The 24,668-nt window shown below is 40.1% G+C and overlaps 1 protein-coding gene across 12 annotated transcripts in view; it reads right to left on the bottom strand.

Moving 5' to 3' along the window:
• Positions 1-60: 60 nt before the first annotated feature.
• eif4g3a (eukaryotic translation initiation factor 4 gamma, 3a) overlaps positions 61-24,668 on the bottom strand; it is a 66,902-nt gene continuing 42,294 nt past the window's right edge. For all 12 annotated transcript variants that reach the window (XM_087840920.1, XM_087840925.1, XM_087840918.1 and 9 more), the window contains 22 exons: positions 23,699-23,987; positions 23,342-23,466; positions 21,080-21,199; positions 19,552-19,707; positions 19,170-19,367; positions 18,790-18,936; positions 18,445-18,681; positions 15,141-15,245; positions 12,754-12,892; positions 12,357-12,469; positions 9,679-9,769; positions 7,775-7,892; positions 7,430-7,653; positions 6,466-6,578; positions 5,938-6,110; positions 5,350-5,475; positions 5,019-5,100; positions 4,679-4,777; positions 4,241-4,387; positions 3,114-3,195; positions 2,828-2,974; positions 61-1,076 (listed from right to left, as the gene is read on the bottom strand). In XM_087840920.1, coding sequence (XP_087697046.1) covers positions 895-1,076; positions 2,828-2,974; positions 3,114-3,195; positions 4,241-4,387; positions 4,679-4,777; positions 5,019-5,100; positions 5,350-5,475; positions 5,938-6,110; positions 6,466-6,578; positions 7,430-7,653; positions 7,775-7,892; positions 9,679-9,769; positions 12,357-12,469; positions 12,754-12,892; positions 15,141-15,245; positions 18,445-18,681; positions 18,790-18,936; positions 19,170-19,367; positions 19,552-19,707; positions 21,080-21,199; positions 23,342-23,466; positions 23,699-23,987 — 3,213 coding nt within the window. In that variant the 3' untranslated portion in view covers positions 61-894. The remainder of the gene's footprint in view (positions 1,077-2,827; positions 2,975-3,113; positions 3,196-4,240; positions 4,388-4,678; positions 4,778-5,018; positions 5,101-5,349; positions 5,476-5,937; positions 6,111-6,465; positions 6,579-7,429; positions 7,654-7,774; positions 7,893-9,678; positions 9,770-12,356; positions 12,470-12,753; positions 12,893-15,140; positions 15,246-18,444; positions 18,682-18,789; positions 18,937-19,169; positions 19,368-19,551; positions 19,708-21,079; positions 21,200-23,341; positions 23,467-23,698; positions 23,988-24,668) is intronic.

Below are 24,668 nucleotides of genomic sequence, written 5' to 3'. Positions count from 1 at the left end.
ATAATCTGGCAACCCACCTTTCCCCCCAAAAAGAAGAGACGAAAACACGAGAATAAGCACTTTTTTAAATACCTTTTTTTGTCTTTAATGTATTTACAAGCTTTAATCTGCTCTGTAGGTCTGAAGTGTTACAAGCATGTCATGTTCAGCGACTCTGGCCATTTGCTTTTTGAAGTTGCTCATTCCATCTGAATGAATCTGGTTTGTTCGTCTACGTTTCTGTGACAGTTCGGACTTGCATCGCTTCTTGAATGCATACCTCTACCTCTCATGAGGCGTATGTACATATCAATGCAGAGCAAGCCAAGGCTCAGGGAGACACTTCTTGGTTATTACAAGATAACCTTTGACCTTGGACAATGTTAATAGTTCCTGTGCATTCAACTCCTCTTCTTTTTTTTTTTAATCTTTGCTTCCCCTTCATCCCAAAATAATTTTGCTTTACTCTGTTTTAAACCAAACAGCGTGGAATCCGGGGAGGCTGTTTATTTCACAATTATTATTTTGTTATTATAATTAATTATATTGTTATTTCTGCCGTCTTGTTCTCATTGTGAGCATCTGCAAATGTTAAATAACTTTCATATTTGCAGTCCTTAAAAAAATAATAAATTAAAGAGTCCAGAACCTATGTATCTTTTAAGTCTCTTCTTAAAAAGTAACAAAAGAAAAGTAAGTTAAAATTTAAAAAAAAAATATTTTCTATGTATAATACAGGTATTTAGTGCTTCCACCGTTGGGATCCAAACTCAAAATGGCGGCATGTTTCAGAACCGTACCGCAGAAAAAAATTCCAGCCGTAAACATGTCGTCCTGCCCACGCAGCCATTTTGAAAGTTTGTTCTGCTGCCAGGATACAGTTCTACTAAGTCGCGTCCGCGGGTGGCTCCCTCGTCAATTATCTTCAGACTCCTCCTCTGCCTCGCGCAGCCAGGTGAAGAAGGCCGTGACGGACTTCAGGGCCACGCCTTTGCCCTGCTCCTCGGCCGGGTCTTTGCTCGACTCCCACTTGTAGAAAGCGTCCTCCGAGATGACGTCCTCATCATATAGGCAGTCAAAGAACATCCTTAGGAGGTCTAGAAGACAGACGAAGAGATCGAATATTCAACTGCACCTTGTTTGACAAGTTCTTTTCGAAATTAGGTTAAAGTTGAACCCTGTTCATTTTCATTCTAAAAGAACTTTAAAATAAATTTAAAACCAGCCAAAAAGATAACAAGACTGATTGAAAAGTTACATTTATGCAGTGAAGCCTTCAAGCGGGCAACTTAAACTACACTGAACTCTACACACACCTAGTTGAGGCTGTAGCCAATAAGCTTATCCGCCTTTGTGACTTAAAGAATAGGCGTATTTTGCTAAATTTAATTCGTTTTTTAGTCGTCAAGACTTGAAACCAGCAAATGAGCACAGAAATTAATCAGGAAACCGTTTACTGAGGTCACAAATACAGTCAGCTGAAGACCATTTTTCCCCATACACCTCTATATAATCCTGCCTTTTTGCAGCTAGAGAAGTTGCCCCCTGCTGGTCATTACAATGAATGCTTGTTAAGGCAATACCAACTTCACCACAGTTCCATTTTTCATGCTGTTTCAGACTTAATCAGAGTCTTATCTTCTGTCACTGCTGTTTATGGAATGGTACTAGACTTGCAGGTAAAAATATAAAACAAGGTAGATGGAAATATTTTTTTTATGACCGTAGTAGAATGCTACTGAAGTCTAGTGTTTTGTTCTTGGTCTTGTTTGGTTATCTGAGAGTGTTTGTGCACCTGTGCATTAGAGGTGGGAATCACCATACATCCCACGATACGATATTATCACAATACTTAACGCACGATACGATATTATTGCAATTTTTTAAAATATTTAGCGATATTCAGATTCTGTACATAAAGGTAAACTTTATCAATATTCATTTTATCTAATATCAAAGTCTCACACTCAGTCTTTCTCTCATTTCAGTCAATTTTATTGTTGACAAACTGAACGGTTTGTATTACAGTCTAGTCCAACTTAACTGAACGCAACTATCTGGTACAATTATAGCTATTCTGAACTATGCAATTTATGAAAACTATGCAGCCCATTCAGCAAGTTAAACACATTTGGACAGTGAAGGAATGTCAGGATACTTGCTCAGAAAAAGGATCAACATGCTCTGAAGTCAGAGCACAAAAACTTTTTTTGTAACAAAATATCGATTTCTGCTGTCCCTGTATCGATACATTATTAGCAAACAAAATATCACGATACTACACAGTATCAATTTTTTCCCCCACCCCTACTGTGCATGTAGTTTATGAATGCAGCTTTATATGCTTTAGCTGACAAAGTGACACTCTAACCTCTTGTCTAAATACAGTCACTACTAGTTTTCATAGAATCAACATAGAAGCAGCAAAAAAAAAAAGTGGCCATCCTTTATATACAGTCTATTGCAAACCCTACCTAACCCATGTTGACATAACTGCAAGATATATTTCCTTGAAACACATTATATTCTTATACCTTGAGAACTAAACTGCAGTGAAGTTCTCATCAAGTTTATTTATGTAAATCCTCCACAGAGAAACACTGAGACTTTTAGTTCAATCATTCTTTACCTTGGAAACAGCCACTAACTATTAAGAATTTACTTCTAAGAACTCTGTGGTGAGATCAAGTTCTTTAAATGAATAAAAAAAATGTCTTAATCATTACATGTACAGCCGCTTGTAGCCAGTATTTGAGCTCTAATCAGCAATAACAAAAGAAAGGCGCTCGTAAGGAAAGATAAGAGCAGCAGGTTTTATTAGTTTTATAAACTATGAGGCAGAACTTACTTGGAGGCTGATCGAGGGCAACGATCAGCGCCTGAAGTGCATAAAGTGCTTGCAGCTGTCGCTCAGTGTCTGAGTTAAGGTACTTGAGTAATACAGGCAATCTCCTCTGGATCATGGCCGTGTCCACTCGACAATTGGTGTTATCATCTGTACAGCAAAGCAGGAGGCAGAGTGAATGCATGCTGAGCCGGCCCGCTCGCAATTTGGCAGAGTGTAAATATTGCAATCAGCGGTGGGATATAAGCAGAACAGAGAAGTGTCTTCTCCAGGTGGTGGAGTGGCTTACCTTTCACTGCTGCCTTACACACAGCTGTCATCAGAGCCCTCAGGAAGGGAGACGAGCTCATCTGTGTTTCATCTAGATTTGCCTGGGAAATGGAGCAGAACTAGCTGTCATTGTCACATGACTCCACTTAGCAGGTAAAAAATACACTGCAACCTCACATAACTTTGCAGCAGGACATGTTTTAACTATGTTTTCCCCTTCAAACCATGTTTGGATTGCGTCCTCAGCTCAAACACTCAACCACACCAGGATTATATTACACGCTGTATCAATGCGTCACTTAACACCTACTTGTCCGCGAATGATCTGATACTCTGTTCTACTGTTCACCATATTTGCACAGTGTTTGAGTTATTTTCTGACATTTTAGTAGTGAGTGCAGCTGTACAATGGTAAGTGGCAAATGGGTTACATTTATGTAGTGCTTTTATCCAGAGAGCTTTGTAATTTCATACACACTGTTTGCTCAAAGCCAGGAGGCATGCTGCTGGTCTGACCATCATGAGTAACTGGGGTCAAGGAATCAAACCACAAACTCTGGTATTGGTGGACTTCTGAGCCCCAGCTGTCCACTTCTGTAGAGTCAGGTACTATAAGAGCAGGCTACATTAAAACAGTTGGCATGGCTTCTGATTCTATCGTCATTCCAGCTGGCTACCTCAAGCTTGGTCACCTCAGACATCTTTAACACGTCGTCCTATTCATGCATTAACATAACAGGATAAAGATGAAAACAGGAAAAGTAAGAAAAAAAATACAACTGAACAACAATGATGAAGCACCACGAGGTGCAGCGCTCAACATAAGAGAACAGAACAGAAAGACAGTGGAAGGCAGAAAAGTCACAAAAACGTTCAGTCCTTATATTTATGTCTCTTTTTAATTGCACCAAAGGCACTGAAAAAAGGCACATTTACAGAATCCTATATCTAAAAAATTAAAGCGAAGGAAGAATAAAAAATGCAAACACCAAGTCTGTTCTCATTCCATACTTTTAATTAAAAAAAAAAAAAAAAAAAAAAAAAAAAGCAACACAGCAAACGACGGCCTGCCGCTCCTCCTGCTTTTAGCCACTCGGTCACAGTTTGTGTGACGTTTGAGCTCCTGAGTAACGTCGCTTGTCATACCTCCACCCAGTCAAAAATCTGCTCATCGCTGGCCATATCCTCCAGGAGGAGTCTCTCCAGATGCTGGCTCATCTCCTCAGGAGACAAGATCCTTTCGGGCAGAGCTGCCTCAGGATTGGAGCTGTCTGACTGAAGAAACTGGAGTTTCTGTTGATGTGAAAATGACAGGAGAGGACAAGAAATGAAAAGGTGATGAAAAGGGGGAAAAAAAGGTTTTCCTGTTGTCTGTTTACATAGTTTTCTTTATCATTCCTAGGTAACACCTGATGACATCATGCAGATCTCTAAAAACAGCAACACATGAACGATGAGGAAGCAATGTGTAATCAGACAATGAAAAAAGCGAAATTTTTGGACCCTAATGTTAACTTCTATCTGACCTAGTGACCAATGAAAGAAATCAAAATGTTGTCAAGTCTGAGCCTGACACTAACCAACCTGTTGTAAGATGAAGGCCTGGACATCCTCTCCCTCTGGAAGAATGTCGGTCCAGTTGAGGCCAGATTCCCTCCATAAAGAACCTACAGTCCTATGGCTCTGTGGAAACACAACAAGACAAAAGTTAAACCTCTCCCCTCACACACATCTTCTTGCATTTTCAACATTTTGAAGGCGAGAATAAGGAGCATAGATACTTACACAGATATATTATTCATTAGTCCCTAATCTTCATTGATTAAATGTTACTGAGGTCATGAGAACAGATTAAAAAAAAAACAACAAAAAAAGTAAAAAATAATCATAAAAAACAACAATATAACATCTAAGCATTGCTTACCATGTGTTTGCATAGTAAGTGCAGTATTTCAGATATAAGGATCCCAGCTCTTCCCACAGGAAGCAAGGGTTTGCTTAATTCACTGCAAACAGAGACGAAAGAAATTGAAGTATACATGTTTTTCCCCCTGTCACACACAGCTTTGTTTACAGCAAATATGCAATCAGACCAATTATTTAAACACATGTGCAGATGTAACCCTCGTGGTTTTTTTTTTTATGTCTGATGGAAGGTAATCTGAGACTAAAGTGTAGATAAATTGGTGGCAGAGGTGAATTTATTTCTGAACAAATGCAGCAAATCTTTCTTTTATTTTTTTAGTTATTTGTACCTAAAGAGCTCTTTCATAGAGAAGCCCCCCTCCTTCAACACAGGGCTGAGCAGCTCAGCCAGGTACAGCCAGATGTGAGGAATGTCGATGGCCATGTCGTCCGCTTGCTCCAGCGTGTCTGCAAACCTGAGAAAAAAAAGACAAAGAGAAGATCAAGCAGTGATTAGATGCCATTTTTTCCCCAACTTGGGGGGGGGTTTCTTATTCTTAAGCCAAGTGGGCAATACAGTGGTAGAAGCCCTGAAGATGACGATGAAGATGCCAGCCTTCTTCTTCAAAAGGTTTGAAAATATCAATTACTTCTGAAGTTGCTAGATCAGACTGGTGGAAAAGCACAACCTCCCCCCCTAAAAAGACACAGTGCTTCAAACTTTATTTCCAATTTAATAAACACATCTGGACAATGTTAAAAATACTGCAATGTGCTTTTTAAAGAATATACTTTCACTTTAATGTGTATTTCCATTGCAAGATTGGTCCAAAATTTCAGTGCCAAATAAGTCAAATAATAAAAAATGGTTAAGAAGAAAGTAAATAGAAGAGTTCTAGTGATCGACTGATTATTGGCCACTAAGCAAGTGAACTGACCCTTTGTAGAACTGGGCCTTGGGCACGGTTCCCTGCTGCACCAGCTGGAAGAAGAGCTGGCCCATGTGGTCCCGCGTGATCTGACTGCGCTCTAGGGTCGACTCCACCCCAACGCGCACAAAGATGTGAAGCTGGGAGCCCAAGTCAAGCTCGTCCACACACTGGATAGCCTCCTGCAGAAAATGAAGTAATATGGTCAAAACTGATTCAGCTGGAAATTATTGAAAAATGTAAATACTGAAATTTTCCATTCTAGCAATTATAAATCATTAAAATATCAAACACGGTTCATTATCTTACCCTGCTGGTGGATTTAAACTCACACAAATCTTGGTTAAAGCTTACAACATATCTTAAAGTGGTATGAAAAATACAAAATGCATGCTTGCCTTAAAGAAAATAACTTATTTAATCATGAATGAATCTTCTGGAAAAATCACTGTTAATATCCATGTAAAGCAGAAGCTTGCTGATGCGTATTAGAAGTTGTGCACCGTAAACTTCACCTACTGCTCGTGAATGTCATACCTTGTAATCGTTTATGTGTAGAAATTCGTCAATGATAGACTTGGACTTCCTCTCGATCTCCTCCTCAGACAGGGCTGGTCTGTCTGGGATCTGGACCACTGGCTCAGGTTTCACTGTAAACATATAAACACGTCCTAAGTCCCAACTTTGCCTTTTGGTGGAAAGAACCGATGGCTGCTTTAAAAAGTAAGTTCAACACACCCCGCAAATCTTCTTCTTATCTGGATTGAGTTACATCAACACTGGCAATCAGGATAAACAGTCACACGAAGGTGGTTGGCAAATACACAATTATACCCAGGGATTTCTAACCCTAAGCACCATATAGCAGCATAGTGTTAAAAAGTGCAGAATGAATATCTGTGCGTGCTTATAGTGTTTGAAGTTTTCATTCGAATTGAAAAAGTGCTTTATAAATAAAATCTATTTAAAGCCAGGAAGGAAAGCTGGCTGTGCAAGTTAATAGACTCATTACTACTGACTGATCATTAAACCACAGGAAAATCTGACTACATTAGCCTACAACACCGTAAAGCACATCAAGAGGTGTTAGATGACCTTAGAAATATTAAAGTAAATAATTCAAACTGGTAAGTAGGTTTACTACTTTTATATAAAGTCAACAAGCGAGATGTATATGATAATACAACCCTAAAAATGTAAACAGGTTTCTTTTAATACAAAACTACAAATTTTCTATAAAATGCACCAAATCAGGTGTTCCTGAGAATTTAAATTTCCTACCAATGCTCATTTAAAAAAGGCAGAGGCCTCAGGCTCTCTCACTATCTGAGTACCAATGTCCAGGAATGATAGGCATTTGATTGATGGTGCTTTTGTACATGAAATGTACCCTGGTAAGAAGTGGCCTACCTTGTTAACACCAAAAACTCAGGGCTTCGCTTGTTTTCACCTGAAAACTGAATGAAATATGTAAACTGCAGAGGCTGAGCTGTGTTCTCACCAGGCTCCCTGACTCTACTGCGCTCCATCTCCGTTTTGTCCTCAGTGACACTCGGTCTCCGGGGCTCGGCTCCCTCTCGCTCACGGTCTCTTCGCGGCTCCTCTGGGTTCGGACTTTCCAGCAGCTCTTTAGAACTTCCTCCCCTGATGAACGGTCCGGGCCGTGCTGATGGCGCTGCAGAGATTAGTGGCTTGTCGCTGCGCTCTCTGCCTGTACTGGCACGACTTTTGTGAAGGGGGGAGAAAAAAAAAATCGAAGTCAAACAGGATGTTGCTCAATAAAAGGATATTCGAGAAATCAGCGGACAATCAGGAGGAACAAATAAGAGCTGGAGTTGTTTTGTACCTTCCCAGAGTTCTCCTGGTGTCATAGTCTGGGTTCTGGGGAGGTGTAGTGGAGGGCTGAGGTGAGAGTGTCGGCTGCAGTGCAGAGTAACGGTTCAGGCCAGTTGTCCGTGACAGGTCTGTAACAGGAAGAAGAAAAATGAGGAGTGATCACAGATCATTAGATTTGGTGTTATTAAATCTCAGTTCTTTGTATTCCCTACGGCAAAGAAAGACACGGCTCAAAGTGGTTTAACTTACAAAATGATCTTTAATTTTACATATTCCGGAATATGGAGACCTTAACACACGAACACACAAGCTCAGGTCTGAAGCACAAAGGGGAAGCCTAGTTATTCATATAGACGTCACACAAATTTTTAGTTTCGATCAAACACTCTGCTTAGTTTCACTTTCTGCCTGCAGTTACCATGCTCTGCAAAAACATGCAGTTTCCTGTCAGCCTGCGACCTAGTCTCAAAGTTGGCCCTCTCTTATAGATAATACAATATAATCATCAAAATAAGCATTAAAATATATATTTAAATCCCAACAGTGTCAAATCAGCCAGAGTGCTGATTTGACTCAGTCACTATGCAGCATAATCTGTCCATAGCAGCTTTAAAAGTCCAGCCAACCCCCAAACTAATGAATGCCACAATCCACTTCGGCCCTGAAAAGCTTCTGTCACCCACCTATACTTATCATTTCATGGTTTTCATCTGCAGGTCCCACACTTGTAAACTCCAGAGAGCCCGAGAGTTACTGCTCCATTACTCAGCAATTAATGAGCAGACCATTAACTTTAACTACTCAACAACCAAAAGAAATAAAACAGCAGTGGATCAAAAGCTATTCAGATACATAAAGGATATGACAAAATGTAAAATCAAAGCTTTCTTTTATTAGCTTTGAATACTTTTGATTGCAAGTAATTCATAATAAAACATTTATGGTTATTTGAAAGACCTTTCCAGGTCAAACAGCAACACCTTCCCAATTTACCAGGGGAAAAAAGCAACACATAGGGAATCACAGCTACACGGTTTTTCCTGCATACAGAAATGTTTGGCACTCCCCAAAGAGGTTTTATACAAAGAGGATAATACTGTCACTAAATCTAAACGAAACTAAAACTAGGCATTGCTACAGATGGTTACTGAGACATCTGTGTGAAAGTGAACCGATCATGCTGATGCACACTGTTACCCACCAAAGGCCTTGAACTCACAAGCTGAACTTTTTTTAAAAATATAAATCTCAATTTATGGAGAGAAGTGTTTATTAAGCCTGCAAAGCAATGCTGCTCCAAAGGTTGAATTATTTTGAACTAAAAGTGCTGCGAGTGCATTGCACTGGGGGAGTGTTTGCCCTGAGGACTGAGGGCTGTCAACGCTGAGCTTCACAGGATTTGTATAGAAAATTGATGCTTCCTGTGGAGACGGAGCCTAACAGCCACAGGTCAGAGCGTGGAGAGTGTGGAAGAAAGCAGTCTTTGTTTTCAGAAATTTCACACAGTACCTGCTCTTCATGCATCCTGATGCTTTTACTGTGACACATCTGAGCCAGCTGCAGCTACAATCTCACCATCAGACCTGATTTTCGACATTTTTGGGGGGCCAGTCACAAGGCACTGAAGATGTATTTCTTATAATTTCTAATGTTATTCCATTGAGTTTCACTGACAGCCATTTATTGTATTTGAAAGATGTTTGTAAATTGCCAAAACTGACTTAGTGTCAATAAGTCAGCAGCTGAAAGCTGAGCGATGCTCCAAACTTTGCCATTTTGGTGTTTTAGTACAACTAATGAGCCTCTGAGACTCGAGATGAAAAGACTGTTATGACGACCACAGTTTGTACAGTGTGCTCGGTTCTGTTTTTCCAAGTTTTGCTAATGATGTTATAGCTTGTTGTGGCATCTTACCTGAGTCGCTGGCTTTGGCTCCTCCGCTGCTGCCCTTCACCCACGTGACTTGAGCCCGTGGGCCGAGCTGGATCTTCTCATCCATCTGAGGCTGCGGGAACACAATAATTCAGAAAAAAAGCTTCAGAATCTCTGCTTTTAAGCTGGAGAAGAGCAGTATTTTAAAAGTAAGGACAAGGAAGACTGACAGCTATAAGGCCAAAGGAAAAATGTAACGTGAGTGTCAAGTGAGTATCAAGTTAAATGCGGCTGTAAATGATGATAGCACCTAAAATGCTGCCTCTATACCAGACAGCTTCTGGGATATTTGGTTCTCTCTTATCGACTAACAGTTAAAACTGCCAGAGTGCTTCCAGCAGAGGGCGCTCCAAAAATGAACTAACTTCTTTTACCCAGCAATAGTTATAGTTCCATCAGGATGTCAGTATATGCATAACTGAGCATGTAGAGTTATGTAGATGGGAACAGGGGACATTGATGTACTCGGCCCAGTTATGATTATCCTTAAGAGTCATCTTGAGTCTGCGTAAACAGTTATCTTCTGTGTACAAAAAAACACCAGCCAGCTGAAAAGGGGCTTTAACATGAAATGAAAAAACCAAACACACGGTGAACGGAAAACAAACTTGTCACAACATGAAAACCATCCCACAATTTGTTTATATTACAATGCAGAATTGAGAAAGTTCAGCCAAGTCTGAGAATCTGAGAGAACAAAGCAGCCGCACATTACCCACACACCATCAGACCCATTACACAACATGCTGCAACAAAACACTGTCGCCGTCTGTGACAGGTTTCTAATTAGAGCTCATTTCTGATACCTCCACCATCACTGGTGCCTCCTGAATTGACGGAGTCACTAACTCACAGGTTTTCAAACCTTTTCTAGCATGCCCTTTTTTTTTGAGGCCAAATTTTTTAAACCCACACCCTGCAATTTTGTTTAATAACTATTAACAAGAATCCAAATTTAATTTTAGTGAGAAACAAAAAGCCTGTACAACAATCTCGTCTATTCTGCCCTCCAAAATTACATTATTTTATCTTAGTTTTCCCACGGTGCTCCAAGCTCCTCAGTCTGAGAACAAGTGATTTTGCTAACTGTGAGGAGAAGAAATAATCAACATAATGATGCTTTTTCTTAAAAAAAACAAAAAACTGTTTAGACAGTCTGCTATTTTTAGATCTCACTCTGGAAGTTCTGACCACTTGTTCTGGGTGCTCAAACCTGTGCCGAGAGCAAACATCAATTCTGTTTCAAACTGACCCCAATTTCATGTGAGGGACAGTCATCACTGGTGCTGGCCGCTACACCTCCAGTTATGATTGAACAGTTTTCATGTGATGAGTTCAGGCCAAAGTCATGGTCTCAGGTGAGGAGTGAGACCTGGTGCATGTTCATTTTTAAGAAAAAAAAAAAAAACATTCATCGTGTTGTTCACTTTGAATTTGTCCCTCAGGGTGAGACTGTCAGCCAGGAGTTCTAGTGTAATGTCCTGAGTGATCTGAGGGGGAGTATTCACAGGAAACAATATGAACTCGATTGTCATTGTATCGACTAAAAGTGCAAAGAAAACGGATGGATTTCATACCCACATCAACAAAATCTTTGCTCACCGGCCAGAGGTGCCTTCCTGCAACACTGCCCACATGCCGAATATGTAAATTCAGTTGAAAGATCATTGTTTTGACATCACAGAGTTTACTAGTCACATAGTGAATTTTGCTGTGTGGGGGGTAAAAAAAACCCCAATCCACTATTTATACGTAAAACCACCAAGGACTCTATTTCAACGCCACTAGAAATACTTAAATAAATAAATAAAAAAAAAAAAAAAAAACAGCAATGGCGGGATGCTGGGATGCTGGTCAGGTGACAGACAGATTTTGGAGCATGTGGAAAACCAGGTGGATTGCTGGCTGTGCAGAGCAATAGCTGAACTGAACAGAGAGTCCAGAGTGCAGAGCACTAATCTGAGCAAATAAAAAGTGAAACTGAGAGCAGAGCAACCAAATTGAATATGTTTCTGTTGTGAGAAATAGAAGAGCTTCAGACTGAGGCCAAGCAATGTGCACAGAGGTGGAGGCTGATCTGTTCACTTTAAGTGAGCAAAACTCATTTTAACTTTCCAATTAGTTTCTTCTTCTCGTAATTAAATATACATATATATTTATGTTATTAGTTTTGTTGTTGTACTTGTTAATAGAATAATAAAATATTTAAAAATCTTTTTGTGTCAGCAGAGAATTTGGAATTTGAGTATCCTGACAATCCTACAGGTTTTTCCACAGTTTTTCTAAGCTGCTCTGATTACTTGTTGCATGTTCAATAAAGACAGAAAGGTTTTGTGTTATTAGTTTAAGTTTTGTCTGTAATTCTGACTTAGGTGAAAATCAGACCACGCTATAAGTTTCTCTTTTTCTCCTTTTTTTGAGAGCCATCTGAGCAAATAAACTATTGTGGGTAAAAAAAGCAGCAGCCTGGAGTTTCAAATGAAACAGCAAATTGCAGGCAGTTTGTAGGGGTTTCTCTTCCAGTAGAAAAAGGGCACTTACAGCATATTGAACATTTTTAAGATTTATTAAAGGTTTTTCTTGTCTTTCCAGCTGGTGGCGCTCTAACTAATGGCTGAAGCTCATCTCAGGCTACGACCAGCATGGACAGCATGTCTCACCTTGGAGATCTTTGGGATCTTGTTGGGGTCGATGGTCCTGCTGTTCTTCGTCATAGGCACAGTGTTCCAGGTCTCTTCTCTCTGCCCACGCTGATCTCTTTGATCTCGTGGATCTAAGGGGCATAAAGCAGGAAAAATATAGTTCCGTGGGAATTCAGCGACAATTCTGAACATTTTTCATCATTTCAGACACACATTAAACACATGATGAAATATTATAGGTCAGCTGACAGATGGGTGGGGGTAGGGGGGCTTCCTTTCTGCTGCTGGGCACAATAGCATCTCTGCGGGCTATAGGGACAGGAAGTCTGCCTGTACACTTGCAGGCTTCCTGAGTCACTGTAGCTGTGCCGATATGACTCTAAGCCTTAAAGAGGATTTAGACTGCAGGCCTGACCTGACCGCCTCTTGCTGTCCTTGGAGAGCAGCTGCTGGTGCACTTTTCTCTGCTCTTCCTGCTCTTCAATCTTAGCCTCTTTGTGGATCTGCTCAATTGTTTTCGGGCCCTGGTCAGCTCTCCTGGAAACCCAGTTGTGCTGGAAAAGAGAGAAAAAAAACACCAGATTCATAAAATACACCGAACAGTGTCAGTCAGATATAAACCAACTGAAACAACAGCCAGAGCAAATTACCGTATTTCCCTTGTTTTATCATGACACACAGATCCGATCACATATGAGAAGAGTCAGTCACAAAAGAAAATCACTTATAATTTAATGAGTGACCACACCTGACAGAAGATGTGTCAACAAGGTTTTCAACTTGCGACAGCCCATCATTTGTTATTAATATCTATGTGTGCGTTTATGACGCTGAGCATGAAGGTTTTTGTTTTTAAACAAAGTACGTTCTTGCTCATTTCAATTTCAAATTTGACAGGAACGTAGCACAGCAGGGATTTGAATTTTTCCTCCTTTGCGTATGAGATGCTGACGCTGATTCAAACAGCTTGTGTCAGGCTAGAGTTAAGGAGCAATCTCAGCTTAATCAATGCAGATGCATCTACAGGAAAAACACAATATCAACCTTAACAGCGACACCACAGATGAGGTTTGATATATGTATAAAGCTGAACTGACAATTCTGTCTCATTTTCATTAGGCTTTTAAACTCAGGCTACAACAGCTAAACACAAACACAAAAACCCATAAAAGCCAGTGTATAAATGGGAGCATGGATATGTGTGTACTGCAAATGACTGCGTGAGAACAGTTAAAATCTTTGTGTGGAGACAGCTGACCGTTCTCAAACTGGACTTTCATGTTAGCATAGATGGTTTTGGTGTCATGCATACAGATGAATGAAGCACCCGTCACTGAGATGCTGGTTGGGTCCAGAGACAGCAGCAAATAACAAGGGGAAAAATAAACCTTTACATGTGGATTTATTACTTGTGAACCTCTTCTTATTTTTACTATGAAGGTGTTTTCCAATCAACAACTTCCGATTTCTAAACTAGACATGTTTATAGGGTTTTTTTTATAATTAAACATCTCAATCTAATCAGTTTATAAAATAAATAAAGCAGTAGATGCACGCAGCTTCTGTACAAGTGTTAAGGATATATTTTTTAAAAGCTGTGTTGCACCTTGTTAGCAAGTCAGTATCACTGGGAATGGTTTATACCCCACTTCCTGTTAACTGATTTGGTAACTGACACTCACACCAGACTCCACATAAATTTCTTCAGAGGTTATTGCAAACAGTGATAAAATAATAACTGGGCATAGTGGCATAGTAAGTGGTGCTATATCTACAAAATTGAATGGAATATACACAGTAGTATTTATGGTAGCGTCTAATGTTTTTGTCCACTGCAGTGAATAAACATTAATGCTTATTTAGAAGACAACAAACACCAGCAGCTTTTTACTAAAGCTTCTCTTCTAGATTTCCCACAGCTTAAGACAACCTAGATTTAAGACTTATTACAACTTTTTTTTTTTTGCCACATTCGGAATTAAATTTAAAACAAACTTAATAACCAAGACTGAAGGAAAAACAAAAGCACATCGACTCCTCAGGGTTAGAGATGAAACTTGTTAGCTTTTTCGATATAGTTGAGGTATTTTGTTAAAGAATTTTGTAGTAAAACTTCCCTATGTTGATTTTGCTGTTAGCCAACAATACATTTATTCTGAGCTAACTGGCCACTGTATTTTAAGACTGAGATTTTAAATTGAAATAATGCAAATCCAGACAGAATGGACATTAGCTGGATTTGAATCTGCCAGTCCCAAAGTCTATGTGATATTTGATTGTGCTGATGTGTGAATAGCTCGTGTAATCGGATGCATGTCACACTGAACATGTGACATGTGCACTGCATCTTACACTCTCTATCCAGACTGCTTGCACACTTGTAGTGGGAACATATTTGAAGCTGATTATTTTCTGCTGTGTGCAATATGTGAGTAAAATATCCTGACCGGATTTTCCTAAAGTTTTCATCAGTTCATTCGTAAAAACAGAAGTATACAGCTAAGGAGTGATCAGCACATACAAGCTTAAACAAGGTCAGGTATTTAAATACTCCAGGGTCATGTTTGTTTGAGGTTTGTTATTGTTTACTGTGTATTTTACCAGAAGGTGTAAAGATTCAATGGTGGAGTAGATATCATTTGAGCAATACTAGATCAAAACACTGATATCCCGCATGTTTCAGAGAAACATGTCAGAAAAATCAATGAAATAAACCTCCGTGGGGGGAAATGCATTATTAGTTCATCTAAACATGGGCTGAATTCTCCACTGAAAACAATTATCAGAAATGCACACACTCACCAATCTCAGGTCTATAACGTCCTGTAGCATGAACCGTATCCGAGATGAAGTCTTCCTCTCCTTGACGATTTTCTCCATCTGATTGAAATATTGATCCATCCGGGGCTGATGAAAGAGACAGACAAGGTTAGTTTGAGATACGAAGGTTAAATTTTCAATTTCTTTAATGGACAGCAGGTCTGAGTGACTCACATTGTTTCATTCTACTGACAGATTGTTCAGTTTATTACGTGGAGGGGAAGCTGCCCTGACCAACCAACATTAAATGGGAACATTTTGGGACGCAGCAGAACAAAAACTCTAATAACCCAAGATGAATGGACTCAATTCGATGTAATAGCTCGCCATTGAACAGAAATGTTCTGAAAATAATGAGATTAAACAAGATAAAACTCATCTAAAAAGGGAACAATGACTGATTTATGATCAAATTCTTTAGGATTTTATGGCTCTCAACATATTCCAGAAGCAAACAAAGCAGATTTAAGTGGTTACGCTGAGTTCATAAGATTTTTGTAAGGGTGCAGTCTTTGCGCCAATTGGTTAGCTCTTTGGTAACTTTTTGGGGAATTTCTGCTTCTATCTACAGTAATAGCCCAGTAGTGCAGAGCTAATAGAAAAGAGGGGAGGAAGAGCGAAGGAGCATCCACAGCAAAGGGCGAAAGGCTGGACTCAAACCCAGGCTGCTGCATTTAAGCTTTATGGCATATGCTCACTGCTCAACCAGTAGGCTGAAGTGGCAATGTGGGGCTGGTTATTGACAGCAGGAGGAAAACACTACATGTTAAAAAAAGACAAACAAAGACCCAAATATCACAACTGTGGACTCTGCTCTCGTCATTAGGTTTGTCTAACTAAGCCAATGTTCACATTTATTGAACTTTTGCTACAAATCAACTGAAACCATGTCAAAGAAAACCAAGCAGCAACTTCTGGAGCTGAAACATGAAGCCAAGGCTAAAGTGCCAAAAACAAAAATTCCTCTGTGTTGTTCACTGCTGACAACCCATGTTAAAATACCCAACTTCATAGTACTAAAAACATGTTAACAACCTAGCATAAATTGGTTGAGGCCTCTATAAAGACTTTCCCCCCTATATAACAACTTTACAGATGTTGATGTTTTAAATTAGGGATGTTAAACTCGTTTTACATTGTGGGCCACATACAGCCCAGCTTGAGCATATGTGTGCCAGACCAGTGAAACTCCCCTTTCTGTTAGTGTAAAGTTTAATTACACATTTAATCCTCGACATATCGCAACATAAGAAAAACAAGTGTGATTTCGACACTACATCTCAGTTTTTCTTCGTGATAAAGAAATGCTGCTGCAGTAGTAAATGAAAGTCTTTAGGCTTAAATATGGAAATATGGAAAATTAGAGAAAAACTTCTGGTAAGCCATTGCAGAGACTGTTCTGTAATTACAAAACAGGAACTTTTTGTTAATTCAAAGAAATGGACAAAATGGCAAAACCAAAAAATAATCATGCAATCATTCTATTTTGATGGAATCAGGCGGAAGTTTAAGACTCATTGTTTGGGCTTCAGTTTTGTTGAGCAAAATCTAATTTTAAAATCACAGCTCAGCTTTCATTAAGCTGAAACACAAGCTGTCTGAGCTCGAATATTCCACAAGCTTCCTTGATTACCTCTTCAGGCGTTGTGAACATATCAGAACAGGCATATTTCAAATACGCTTAACCTAATAATAGTTTTGCAATGGCACAGGCATCCAGCCACAGCTTCACCAGCTCCAGCATCTGTTGTTGTAATTTCAGTTTAACATAGCGAGGTTTAAATGATTTAATACACTGCAAACACCAGTTTGTGACTCATAAAAACACACAACCCCCTCCCCTGCAGTGAACAATCTTTTTGGTTAAAGAGTAGGTATGATGTCAGTCTGTTGAGATTTTCCTTGGTTGACTACAGTCCTAGATGTTTTCCCTGCTGGTCAGAGGACTCGTCTTTTGTAGGGTGACTGGTACATGACAAGGATCAAACCACACATCACAGTGCAGCAGAGAGCAGTATGGCCTTTAGGTCAGTTATGTCTCTCCAAGCATCTAAGGACTCTTTCTGTGACCAGCTGAGAGTCACTGATATCTACAGGAGAGCCAGTCAGACAGAACAAAGCAGAGCATCGACTGCAGAGACACTGTGGGGATATCCCCGTTTCCTCATAACCTATATAAACAGCTTCTCTGTTGCCTCTGGAACTGAATGTAGCCAAACTGTTGAAGGATCAAATCTCAAAAGAACTTCTTTTTTATGTCTCTTGAATTTGTGCTGCTGTAAACCAGAATCACCTCATCTCACCTCATCAGATTCACTTAACTGCTGCACAGCCAACGCTTACCTTGGTGGATATTAGCACAGGCATAATGATGTCAAAGTGCCATGCCTGTGTCATAAATATAAATTGATTCACCTTTGACTCTATCCATCCAAATGTTCACTTTCATTTCCGAGTCTGGCTTTAAGTTTTTAACACAGCCTCAGATAAAAGGTTTGTTCAAGGTCTCGCTGCAATGTCAAATCACCTCTGAATATATAATGAACAAGACTATGCGTGTAGCACATTACACCAACAGCCTTCAGGTTTGTGCTAGTATGTACGAATCAGTGTAAATGTAACATTACTGTAAGTGTCAATCACATCTACCTTCACCGATTCACTTTCTTGCCCTGAGTCTGATACAACACGCAGCATAAATTCTGTACCAATTATCAGCAGAGGCTTATCTAATCTTGGCATAAATACTGGAAAACAGGAGACAGCTAACTGATTACGTCTATAAGTTAAATGTGCATACCAGCATCTCTAAGTCTTGGGTTCAATGCTTGTCTCCAGGACGCCGGTGTCCTGCAGGTTTTAGATGTGTCCTTGATCCAACACAGCTGATTTAAATGGCTAAATTAGCTCCTCAACATGTCTTGTCTAAAACCTGCAGGACACTGGCTCTCGAGGACTAACGTTCCCTACCCCGGGTCTAGTCTATATGACCATAAAACCACATTTTTACACCTTGGATGGAAATTTCTCTGCAAAACTTACACAGACAAGGTCAGACATTGTCAATTTGCAGATTCTGAGGTGTTTTATGCTAATTGTTTATCAATATTTGAGTGCAATTCCTCCTGTTTCAAGTCTTAGCTTTTCATTTGAAGCCTCAGCAGGTAACTAAATACTTCCCCAAACACTGAAGACACTTAAATTTCACTATTAAACATAATAGTTAAACTATTAACTAAAACTATATATTAACAACTTAATAAAAGAACCTTCTCCGCCAGCTCACCTTTGCCTTTTCAAAGTCGAGGTCCTTGCCAATGGTGGTGAGCAGCCTGCACAGGCACTCCAAGGACTCCTCATCGTGGTTCTTGAGCAGCTTGACTACACAGTCATGCATAATGGCCTCTGTCAACATCTTGAGCTTGAAAAGCTCACCAATGAACTTGATGTTGCCGATTGAACGCCGCCGGGCCTTGTCCTTTGCTTCCTCAAGCTCCTCCTGAAGCCGCTCACGCTCAGTCACCTAAAGAAAGCAAGGAAACATCAAAGTTTAAAAATCGTATCTTGCCAGGAATGGAATATAGTCCAAATAAAATCCAAAGTAATACTTCTGAAGTCACAGATGACATACCGATGCAGCAGAGTCCAGCTCTTTCTGTTTCCTCTCAAACACCACATCGTCCACCTTGTCTTTCTCAAACTCCTTCTGGCAGCGATTTAGCAGCAGCTTGCGAAAGTTCACTGTCGTGTTGGGTTTGTCTGTCATCTGCACTCTGAGCTGTACGTGAACAAAGTTTGTAGTAAAGAGAAATTAGAGAAAAGGCAACATCCCTAAGAATCTTTTAAGACAGACCAAAACAACTGAAGTACTTTTCATGTTATACTAAAGAAAAAAAAAATTATACACCAAAGCACACCCTTTTAGATGTAAAAAGTCATTTTAAACCCATTTTTATTTATATGCAATATTTACAATACTAACAATATAATAGCATAGTATAATAGGCTTACCGTGGCGAGGCAGCGGCACATGTTTCCATAAGCCACGGAGAAGCTGGGCTCATCGATGGCCTTCTCGAAGACCAGGTCGATGACGCCTTTGAGTCTCTCCTCTGTGTCGATGGTCAGGTCTGTTACCTGCTTCATCAACTGGTTGAACTTCTGAGGCGTCAGCTTGTTCAAGATGCTCCGTACTTTCCTGAAGAGCTCCTGTAGGGAAGCCATCACGCAATCATAAATAGAACTTAATAACTCAGCTTATCAATCAGACACTGTATATTGAGTGAGTTCATTTAGTGGTAGGTTTAATTATTTAGGCGGCTAATTTTTGCTGTATTATTTTATGTGTTATTTTGTGTGTTTTGCTGGCTGTGTATGGTATATTTGGCCCTGCCTGTGTCCTCTGAATCTCTGGATCCTCTGCGAGACTCTCTCTCTTCATGCCAGGCTTCCAGGCATTCTCTGATTTTTTTAGCTGAACATCATCATTCACCACCACGTTCATGATGATCTTCCTGGGTGGAGGCCGTCGTTGCCCAATGCTCATTATCTGTGAATATAATGAAAGAAATCAAGAGAGAGTTAACACTGCTAATGACATGACTTAATTACATAAAAAATAATAAAAATAATAGGAAATAGGAAAAACAATAGGACACAAACAACACGACTACCAGGAGGCACTCATAGAAGTATCAATTATTCCAGCTCTGTTTAAAAAGACTGCAGTGTGTCGGTGGCTACAAACCACCCAAGTATTTTCCGTGACTCTCTTTAGCATTTTTTTATTCATTTGATTGTGATTGACTTGCCAGTGGAAGTTCCTCCCATTGTTATTTTGAAAGTTCAAATGCACCTGACCAGCTAGCCCTACCACTTCCTGTCTTGTGTTTTCCGTGCTGGCTAGCTTCTTAGCCAGGTTGCTATTGTGGCGATCCTCTGGATCATTCAGCTGCTTTTCCAGAGAGGATCTTATCCTGCAATCGGATGGACTCAAACACAACTAGTGACAGTTAATAGAAGACCCGCAGCAGGTGGAGAGCTGGTTCCTGCCAATTATATCTCAAGATAGTGAAGTTGGAGTGTATCGAGGAATGGGAGACTCATGGGAGAGGCATCTGATTATAATGCATATTGCACTGAATCCCCACAGTAGCGGCTGAGGTTTTGTTTGCATATATACTTGTGCGTTGGCATGTTAAGCTTATATTCCACCACTGTCATGTATTAATGTGCTAAATCAAATTACAGTCTATTACACTTTGTTTCAGAGATATTACCCTTGTACTAATCAATAAATAGATATATCAATAAATCAATAAATAGCACTGATTTAACACCGTACTATACTATAATTACTAAATTTAATTACTATAATTACTATAATTTAAGAATGATTAATTTATCACAAAGTAATGGAGAAATAAAATATTTGCAACTAAGAAAATAAAAAACATTGTCAAATATATTATATAGATTCTAAAATATTGTATTCTTTTAACTTCTCAACATCCAGCTAACTGACAAACCACTCAGCTAGGTTACATTTTAGCCACATGCTCAACATCCATAGTTTACTTGAAGATGTTAACCTTTCACATCGAGTTATATATATTGATCTTGTAGCTATAGGTTTTCCGTTTTAAGATTTCCATTGTGGATACAAAACCCTGCCCTTAAGCAAATCTCTCATGCTGCAGTGAACGTTAACATAGAATGCAGACAAACGTGGGTGCAACCCAAACCTGTAAGAAACACTGTATTAACCCTATGGATTATTAATAGGGGCACACTTGATTAGGTTAATTCAGTCTTGACAAGTGTACAACTAACTGTGTTACACTGTACACTGGAGTAGAAGCAGTGCGAGTGGGATTTTATGAATGACTGTGGCAGCTTGCGCGAGTACATGTGTGACTCACCGCAGAGCTTCGTCCTCCAGACATCTGTCTCCCAAAATCTGCGAAAGCAGGTGTGAAATCGGGTCCTCTGGAAATCACCCTGGAATCCACCGCTCGGGACGGCAGCTTGTTTTGGTTCATCTGCATGAAACATAACATACAGAATATTTCATCAAACGCACACATAAACACACAAAGTAACCCTAACAGCAGGGGGAGCAGTGATACCCTGGTAATCTGGTAATATTGGCAACAGGGCAAGATGAGCCTAATAAGCGTGTGTGAGTGTGTTTGTGTGTGTGGAAGGATGAATTTCTAACCCGGTAGTCACTTTTAAAGGTGGACTCCAATAAATGACAGTCATACTACATTATCAGTCTACGGTTTATATGTTCTTCTAGCACTGGTAATAAATTATGCTCGGCTTGTTCTGCGGGCCGCACAGTAAGAAAAGTCAGAACCAGATGTGGAAGGGGAGGACAGAAGAAAGGAACGCAGGAGAGAGCGAGATAGTTGTGGGGGAGGAGAGAAGAACAAATCCAGCTCTTTGTCTTTCAGCTGTCCTTGACTTCCTCTTGACTCTTTTCCAGTGAGATTTCACTTTCTCCCACAGAGAAAATGAGACTTTGGGATTGTACCAATCAACTGTTCGCCGGCCTGGTTGTTCTTTTTTGAGAGATGGGGGAGGGGCATGTGCTCTTGACACTGCCAAGTATGACATAATAGCAATGTGATTTTAATCAAAACAGCATTTCTGCAGGCCATATGCTCCACCCATACATATGTGTGGATCGGAGCAACAAACTGAACTTGCATCTTTGATCCAACGCAGAAACTCACAAACTAAAACAACGTCTGTCGCCTGTTGACATGTGGTTAAAAAAAATCCTTTTCATCCATTTCACAAAAAAAGGTTGATTTGAAACTAATGCTACAATTAATGATTGTTTTCAGCACCATTATTTTTTAATCTTTTAAAAACAATGGCATTATGAATAATGCCCAGAGCCTGCTGTGATTTCTGTGTTTTACGTCTGTTCTTTTTTCCACGACCAACAGTCTAAAACCCAAATGACAATAAATGCACAACGCTTTGAACTTCACGTTTAAGAAGCTGAAACCACAAATATTTTTCAGATCAATGAGATAGAGTTGACTGTTTGGAATTAGTCTACATCATGGAGAACATTTGTTAATACCTTCAGATCAGGGGTCAGCAGCACACCTCTTCCAGCCCCTGCCGTGAGTGCAACTGTGCTTATTTTCAAATACATGCTGCTGGAGACCATCAAGACTCGTCATTCACTGGTGTAAGCTATTTAAACTCCAGTCTTTTGGATTTTGCTGCAGTCCTTTGGTGACTTTGAAGAGAGCAGAACCACATCATACTGCATTTATTTCCTTCGTACGGTTTAGGAGAGTTGCAGATCACCCGAAAGTCCATCGATAGCGAAAGGGACAGCTCTTGCTTCGAGCACTGCCAAAGCGAGAGCTAAATTTAATACACCTCATGAACACCATGGGCCTCCAGCTACCACACTACAGCCTGCTTTAGGAGGAGAGAAGACCATCCACTCATTTTCTTAGCTCCTCATCCAAGCAGGGGGATATGACCTGGATAAGTTACCTGTCCATCACAGCGTTAACGCAGACAACCACATGCTAACATACGCACTTAATGCGAGTTTAGAAACACCAATCGACCAAGTATATTTATGGACTGTGTGGGAAAAAAAACCAACACAGGGACTTCATGCAGGCACAAATGCCACAGCAATGCCCCAACCAACAAGGAGGCTCAAACCAAGAGCCTTCTTACTGTGAGGTGACAATACTAATAATTGCAACGTCCTCCAACTAAAATGAGAAACTGCTTTTGTTTTGTTTGCTTCTTACTGTTCTGAGGCCTAAAGACTCGCTGAGCACCTTTATAACGCACACATCAATATCCCCTCCTCAGACAAAGATGCCCAAAACCTATTATTTTTTTTGTCACTGAATTATTTAAGTGATAAGAGAGTGGTGATACATATGGGATTTTAACTAAATGTCAGCTGAAGTCTGGTAACAAGAAGTCTGGCTCTGGGAATAAATAACAATAATGGAAAAAATAAAGGAGGGGTTAACCCAAGACAACAGAGATGGGCCTGTCAAGGCCACATATCTGCAAAAATAAAAAATAAAAACCTGACAACATTTTCAACAATCTATTTATCTACACAGATGTCAGGCTGTTTAAAGCTTTATGAATTCTGCAAGACTGCTGGGCTATCGGTAGCTTACCTTGTCCAGCACCACATCGCTGATCGGTGGGAGCCCTTCAGGCTTCTGTATGCAGGCAGGCATGAACTGGAAGCCCAACAGAAACTCTCTGTTATACTGACGTTTCCCACTGGGTTCAGTCAGGTCTGGACAGCCAGCCAGAATTGAAGAGGAAAGTAAAGGGGAAAAAAAGGATAAACAGATATGAGAAACAGACAGAAGTGCAGAGCTTTTCATTTAGAGGCAGCTCTAAATATAGAAATATAAAGACAAATATTTTTATTTGTAAATGCAGAACTCCATCCTTTGCTCCCTGGATTTCAGTTTTGCCTTGGGTCATTTGAAAACACTGTTCACACAGACTGAGGTCCTTCTCACCTTCCATGTCTGGAGGAGCTCCGGTGGAGTTCTCCTTGTCTCCAGGGGTGGCTCCGCTGTCGCTGCTCTCCGTCTCCGAGGTGTGGCCTGCTCCGTTCCTGATTGGCTCCAACTCTGCTTCACCATTTTCCTCTGGAGCAGTGGGCTTTCCATCAGCTTCTGGACTGCTACCAGAAGCAGGAGCAGGGGTAGAGGTGAAGGCTGATGGTAGGGGTGCTGGGCTGCTGCTCAGAGGAGCTGACTGCACAGCCTGGTCTCCAGCAGGCTGATCTACTGGCTTAGACTCATCCTATGAGGAGGCAAGATTCCATTAAGGTCCGAGCGTGTTCAAATTACGGTTAGGGTTACATTTAAACATATATTTTTAAGGTCTAATTATAACGTACTTGCAGGGCACACTTGTACATGAAAGCTTAGCTTTGAAATGGGTATTCACTGATTAAATTAAGGTCTACCTGTTTATTTTCAGGATAGACCAGTATATTAAATCTGTTGAGAGAAACCGCTGTTCTGCAGCTTTCTCTGAAATTATTTTACAGGTTTCAACTGCCCCCCCCCCCCCCCCCCCCCCCCCCCCCCCAAAAAAAAAATACATATTTACTGTAAAATAAACATCTGGAAGTCCCTTACATATTACACACTAAAACGACAGTTCATAAAAAAAAGAAAATGTAAAAACTGAAGCACAACATGCTGCTTTTAACAGACTGCAACAAATGGTGACAGAGTTCAAAGACATCCTGCTGGTATCATTTATTCCCCTTTACCCTCTCCCCATAGTCATTTAACTAGAATTTGAATAGCCCAGTTCTTTTAGCAGTCCTCATCGTGGAGACTCAAACGCCATCTATGCACATAAACAGCACAACAGGAAACACTGAACTTCCTCTGAGTAATACAGCAGAACAATTAAAATACAAATACAGTCTACCATCAACTCAACTATAATACTTGTATTATAATATAAATT

Source organism: Neolamprologus brichardi, chromosome 5 (genome assembly GCF_056152115.1).
Source record: "Neolamprologus brichardi isolate AB-2024 chromosome 5, ASM5615211v1, whole genome shotgun sequence".
Lineage (NCBI taxonomy): Eukaryota > Metazoa > Chordata > Actinopteri > Cichliformes > Cichlidae > Neolamprologus > Neolamprologus brichardi.
Note: the sequence above shows the minus strand (reverse complement) of the source record. Positions and strands in the feature narration are given on the sequence as shown.